Consider the following 7,095-nt stretch of genomic DNA (forward strand, 5'->3'; position numbering starts at 1 on the left):
ACTCAAATGAGAGAAAGAATTCGGAGTTCGGACATCCGTCGACAATCAAGAATCAGGGACGCTGTCTCATTTGCCAAGGTGTCAAAATCAGATGGGCTGGTCACGTAATGAGATTTAAAGACGACCGCTGGTCTAGAGCTGTTACCGACTGGATTCCACAGGATGTCAAAAGACCGCGTGGCCGCCCACCTACCAGATGGTCAGACTTCTTCATCAAGATTATGAACGATTGGTTCGAGGCTCTTCATGTTCCCAGAGTGAACAGATGCCATTGGGCTACACTGGCACGCGACAGGGACGAATGGAGACGTTACTGGCGCCCGCTCGAGCAAATCGACGACTAACGGGAAGTTAAGTGATTAAGTGACCAATGAGTTTTTAAAGATTAATTTTAACTATTCACTTTAATTAATGATTATTAAAAACTCAATTTATTATTACTTTGGTAAGGCAAAAATAACTATGTTAAAAACTGTTTTTATTTCCTGTTAATTTTTACTGTTACTGTTACTGTAACACTAACATACGCCTCAGAGACCTGGGTCTAAGAAAACAGGATGAGAACACTATTCGGGTCTCCCAAAGAGGAATCAAAAGAGCTATGCTTGGAGTATCACACTTCACTCAAGTGAGAGAAGGAATCTGGAATTTCGTCCTCCATTGACGATCAAGGATCAGGGACGCTGCCTGTTGGAATATAGGTCTAAATATATTGGGCCTAACATTGGCTTGTCCTTTCCCCCTTGCCACAAGGAGCTTACATTCATTGAGTCACACCCATCACAATGCCCCCAAGTCATTCCCATCCTTTGTTTATCTGTAACCACTTCTCTATGCTTTCTTTCCCAACCAGTTAATCAGCTTTTTCCCCTAATCAGACTCTGTTAATTTGTAAGGTCAGATCCTTCTAGGACACTGAACTTGTATTTTAAGCTAATATTGCTTTTCTCCTCTCCTTATATCTTTTGAATAGTTTACTTTAAAACAATGTCCTTTTGTATGGAAACAGGAAGATGGTTATTGCTATGCTTTTGTAACTTAGAATTTAATTGGCTTTGAATATTATTCACTCCAGGGCATCTGCTTTCTCTACTTAAGCTTCAGTTACCCTTAGTTCCTACCACCCCAAAAGCAAGGTCCTGATGAGGGACTGAATGGACCCAGGGCAAGCTGTGTGCTACCCTGGCATCGAAATGGGCCAGGCCAAAGCGCCGCGATTCTTAACTATAAGTTAAGAGCTTGATCATGGACAAATGCTATCATGATCCAAAAGTAATGATGAGATTAGGACCCTGCTAAGGATAGAAAAGACTAATCTGGCCTGAGCACTGTAGTCTGAGATCGAGATGACCCCAGGAGAGCAACTCTATAAGCTTAATGTACCTCTTACTGTGTCCATACAAAATGATTAATATATGAATGTTCATATGTTTGTTGGACAAGGAGAGGAGAAACACACCCATGGGATTCCGCTCTTAGGTGGGTTATCCTGCTGATAGAGTATCTGTTCTAGAAATATTCTCTGAGAAAAAGAACTTTACCCCTATTGATTGTGACCACACCTATGTGTAAACCCCAATCCCTCATGCAGGGGGATTTAACTGGACCATAAGAGTGGACTGGGGTAGAAGCAGAGAGAGACAAGAGTGAATGGAGATGAGATTCTAATAAACTGCAACTGAGACCAACTATCTTGGCCCTCGTTCCTTATTTCACCTGCCCATCACCATCAAACTCCCCAGGGTGGGGGATGCAGCGTGAGACTACCAAACTTGGTCAGCAGGGGAGATAGAGGACTACTGTACCCTTTTGAGTTTACACAGCTGCCTAGTTTGCTAAAGCGTCAAAAATCAGATGGACTGGACACATAATGTGATTTGGAGACGATCACTGGACTAGAGCTATTACTGACTAGATTCCACGGGAATCTAGTTCAAAAGAATGGCTGGCCACCCATCTACGAGGTGGTCAAACTTCTTCATCAAGACCCTGAACCAAAAGTTTGATTCTCTTCATGTTCCTGGATTTAGTAAAGGCCTTTCCACAGACACAGTAACAACAAAGTCTCCAATGGAGACGTTACTGGGCCCGCTCGAGCAAATCGATGATCAACGGGAGGGCCTTTACCTTTTACCTTTACCATGTTCCTGGAGTGAGCAGATGCCATTGGGCTACACTAGTAGGCGACAGGAATGAATGGAGACTTTACTGGCACCCACTCAAGAAAATCGATAAGCAACGGGATGACAAGTGATACAAGTTAATTATTACATAGTAAAAATTAACATCGAATGTTCTTCTGTTCAAAAAAATTTAATTCCATGAATGAATTCCACTTCATCAGAGTATATGATTTTTTAAATATGATGTTGGATTCAGTTGACTAAATTTTATTAAGGCTTTTTGCATCGATATTCATCAGGGATATTAATGAAATTCTCTCTTTGAAGTGTCTGTATCTGCTTTGAGTATTTGTATAATGTTATCTTCAAACAAAGTATTGGGAATCCTTCGTAAATTTGCAAGTGCTTAAGGAGTAAGGGCAATAAATCTTCTCAGAAGATTTGCTAGAACTCACCAATGAACTCATCTGAACTGGGACTTTTATTCTTTTGGAGATTCTTAATTATGGTTTCAATTTCAATTCCTTGTGTGTGATTGGTCCGTTAAGATTTACTACTTTCTCCTCATTCCACTTTGGGATATTACAAAGTTATATCCTTTTCCTCTAGGTTTCCAGCTTAAGAACATGAAGCTGTTTATTGTAACCTCTCATTATGTTTTGAATTTTTGTAGGATCTGTATTGCAATTTTTCCTTTTTCATATCTGATCCAATTTATTTGGACTTTTTTTTTCTTATTTTCTTTGATTCTAGCCAAATTTCTATAGTTAACTTCTATTTTCTGGCATTGTGTTTGAGAAATTGCTTTTTATGACATCTATATTTGTAAATTTATGCATCTTTGAGTTATCTGATCCATCCTGAAGCATATGGATCAAGCTTAGAGAATTTTCCATGTGCACTCAAAAAGAATGTATATTTTTCTTTGGGGGAATGGGATATGTCCCACAAGTCCATGCTGTTAGCTCCTCATTCAGGACTCTTGTCTCTTTATTGATATTCTATTGGGTGGATCTGTCTAGTAGTGAAAGTGAAGTGTTGAAGTCTCCCATATTATTGTGTTTCTGTAAATGTATTTCTTTAGATTTATGAGCAGAAGCTTTATGAACTTCGGTGACCTCTTGGCGCATAAATGTTAATCATGGAATTTCTTGCTATACTGTTCCCTTGGGCTGGAGCAATAGCACAACATGTAGGGTGTTTGCCTTGCACATGGCCAACCTGGGTTCGATTCCTCCATCCACCTCAGAGAGCCTGGCAAGCTACCAAGAATATCCCACCAGCACGGCAGAGCCTGGCAAGCTACTGTGGCATATTCAATATGCCAAAAACAGTAACAACAAGTCTCACAATGGGGAAGTTACTTGTACCCGGTTGAGTAAATCAATGAACAATGGGAGGACAGTGCTACAGTGCTACTGTTCCATTAACCAGTAACTAGTGTCCATCACTCTCTCTCTAATAACCTTCTTTATGTTGAATGCTCTTTCAGGGTCGGGAGAATGAGACCCATTGTATTTACCAAGCTCAATGAGTTTTCTCGGGAGTTCAAAATGCCGCTCTGTCTAATGTTCATTGATTTTAAGAAGGCCTTTGATTCTGTTGAGACTGAAGCGGTCATCAAAGCCCTAGCCAAACAGGGTATTCAAACTCAATACATCAGGATCCTCCGTGAGCTGTATTGCGGATTCACTACCAGGATCTCACCATTCTACAGGGAGGTGAACATCGACATCAAGAGAGGGGTTCAGCAGGGTGATACCATTTCACCAAAACTCTTCAGTGCCACCCTTGAGAATGTCATGCGACGACTGGAATGGGAAGGAACGGGAGTGAAGATAGACGGTCAGCAACTACACCACCACCACTTGGCTGATGACATTGTTCTAATAACACTAAACATCAGCCAAGTGGCACATGATGAATGGAGACGTTACTGGCGCCCACTCGAGCAAATCGATGAGTAATGGCACACAAATGCTGGCCGACTTTGACCATGAGTGTGGAAAGGTCAGACTACAGCTAAATCTCACGAAGACAATGTTTATGAGAAACGGTCTCGTTCCTGACATTCCATTCTTTCTCAATGGAATGAACATCTCCGAATGCAACAGTCATGTGTACCTAGGTCGAGAAGTCAACATGCAAATGACCTGGCAACTGAGTTGCACAGGAGGAAGAGAGCAGCTTGGAACCTTCAAGAAGAAAGAAATACCTAAGAGGACGAATAACCTCCAGCTCCGGGCACATCTCTTTGATTCCACTGTTCTTCCTGCATTAACATACGCCTCAGAGACCTGGGCCCTATGAAAACAGGATGAGAATGCTATTTGGGTCTCTCAAAGAGGAATGGAAAGAGCTTTGCTTGGAGTATCACGTTTCACTCAAATGAGAAAAAGAATCTGGAGTTCCGACCTCTGCTGACGATCAAGAATCAGGGACGCTGTCTCATTTGCCAAAGCATCGAAAATCAGGTGGACTGGACACGTAATGAGATTTGGAAAGGACTGCTGAACTAGAGCCATTACTGACTGGATTCCACAGGACATCAAAGATCATGTGCCGCCCACCTATGAGATGGTCAAACTTCTTTATCCAGACCCTTAATGATCGGTTTGAGGCTGTTTATGTTTCTAGAATTGAGCAGATATCATTGGGCTACACTAGCACGCGACAGAGATGAATGGAGACGTTACTGGCGCCCACTCGAGCAAATTGATGAGTAACGGGATGTCAAGTGATCAAGTGATGTTGAATGCTATTTGGTCTGTTATAACTATGGCTGTTCCTGCTCTTTATTTGTCTTCTATTGGCTTGTATGATTGTTTTCCATTCTTTCAATCAATCTGTATTAATCCTATACATTTAGGTATGTTTCCTGTACTTAGCAAATGGACAGATTTTCTTTCCTGATCCATCTAGCCACTGTGCATTTTTCTAGGGAAGTTTAGTCCATTGGTTTGAATAATGGGAAATCATTATTAATAGTAGCACTGTAGCACTTTCCTCCCATTGTTCATTGATTTGCTCGAGCAGGCACCAGTAACATTTTCATTATGAGATTTGTTGTTACTGTTTTTGGCATATCGAATACATCGCGGGTAGCTTGCCAGGCTTTGCTATGTAGGTGGGACACTCTCGGTAGCTTGCCGGGCTCTGCAAGAGAGATGGAGGAATCGAACCCGGGTCGGCCGCATGCAAGGCAAATGCCCTACCCGCTGTGCTATCACTCCAGCCCATTAATAGTATTGTACAAGGAAAAGGGAATACCCTGCCACAGAGGCAGGGTGGGATGGGGGGTAGGAGGGATACTGGAATCAGTAGTGGTGGAGAAAGCACACTGGTGGAGGGATGGGTACTTGATCATTGTATAACTGAAACCCAAGCACAAAAATTTGTAAGTCTACAACTGTACCTCATGGTGTGTCACTAATAAAAATTTTTAAAAAATAGCATTGTACACGAAAAAAATTTAAATATATATGGATGTGGTAAATATAATTACCCATTATGCAAAAGATAAGCGGAAGGATATTTCATTTAAATTATTCTTTATTAGTCTCAATAGTGTTATTTTCTAGTGGCACATTAATGTATAGAATGAAGACAAGGAAATTATTTGTGTGTTCCAGTATAGCTTATATTTATTGGGAAAAAACATAAAAATGGTTTCATAGTTTTTCTGAATAAAACTTATTTAATACTACTTTCCTCAGAGCTTCCTTTATCTGTTTGTTTCTAAGACTATAGATGATAGGATTCAGGAATGGAGGGACTATGACATAAAATACAGACAGAATCATGTCTTGAACAGTTTCTGAGGTAACTGAAGGTTTTAGGTACACATAACTTCCAGAACTGAGAAAGACGGACACTACAATGATGTGAGGGACACATGTGGAAAAGGCCTTTCCTCGCTCTTTGGTTGGAACCTTGAATATAGTAGAAAATATGTGTGTGTAGGACCATGCAATGAAGATGGTACAGCTGCCACCAACACCCATGATAGTAACGAAACTTAATAGTTCATTGCTAAAGGTGTTAGAGCTAGAGAGCTTCAGCAGAGAGGGAACATCACAGAAGAACTGATGAACCACATTGGACTGACAGAAGGACAGCCGAAATGTGTTACCTGTGTGTGCACCTGCATACAAGAGGCCACTCGTTAAGGAGATAAGTGTCGCCCTGATACAGAACTGACGGTTCATGATGACCGGATAGTGGAGGGGCTGGCAAATGGCCACATAGCGGTCACGAGCCATAAAGGTGAGGAACATAAGTTCCACATAAGCGCAATAAATGACTAAGAAGATCTGAGATGCACACCCAGCCACTGAAATGGCCCTGTTGTCAGTGAGAGAGTTTACACAGGCATTCGGGACAGTGACAGAAATGTAGCACATGTCTAATATGGACAGATTTCTGAGGAAGAAGTACATGGGTGTATGCAGTTTCTGATCAAGTGTGATGACAGTGGCAATGAGAAAATTTCCTGTTAGGGTGGCTAAGTATGTCAGAAGGAGTAACGTGGAGTGAAGGAACCTAAACTCCCATCTATCAGCAAAACCCATGAGGAGAAATTCATTCATCGTGGTGCAATTGACCAGCATCTGCAAATGCTGTGTGAACTGGAAAAAAAGTAAAGAAAATCATAAAATCAATGAAGGATTAGAACTGATTAATAAACATATTTTTCTTAAAATTTTTCTAGTTTAAAACTCTGGGACTTTGTGTGAAGAAAGGGTCTACAATTTATACTTCAATCTGCTTCACAAAGGCTATTATATCTGGGTTGATAATAACAAAGTATAAAGGACGGCGCACTGAAGTCACATTTTCTCACTCTGGTGCTGATCGTTTTTATTCTAGAGTGATATATGGTTCATAAAATTGGCAAAATTTACAAATTTACAAAAGATATAGCATTAAGTTTTATATTTTGATGAAATATAAGTATAAAAACTAGGTCTAC

The 7,095-nt window shown here is 40.8% G+C and overlaps 1 protein-coding gene across 1 annotated transcript; it reads right to left on the reverse strand.

The window, feature by feature from the left end:
* Positions 1 to 5,794: 5,794 nt before the first annotated feature.
* LOC130033101 (olfactory receptor 14C36-like) lies at positions 5,795 to 6,733 on the reverse strand. The gene has a single exon (XM_056124802.1). It carries the CDS (start codon positions 6,731 to 6,733, stop codon positions 5,795 to 5,797), a length of 939 nt encoding a protein of 312 aa, XP_055980777.1.
* Positions 6,734 to 7,095: the final 362 nt, after the last annotated feature.

Source organism: Sorex fumeus, unplaced genomic scaffold (genome assembly GCF_029834395.1).
Source record: "Sorex fumeus unplaced genomic scaffold, SorFum_2.1 ptg000051l, whole genome shotgun sequence".
Taxonomy (NCBI): Eukaryota; Metazoa; Chordata; class Mammalia; order Eulipotyphla; family Soricidae; genus Sorex; species Sorex fumeus.

Bases quoted from the DNA above. Each gene is read 5' to 3' on its own strand.
- LOC130033101 (XM_056124802.1), bottom strand. From the start codon at position 6,733: ATGCTGGTCAATTGCACCACGATGAATGAATTTCTCCTCATGGGTTTT.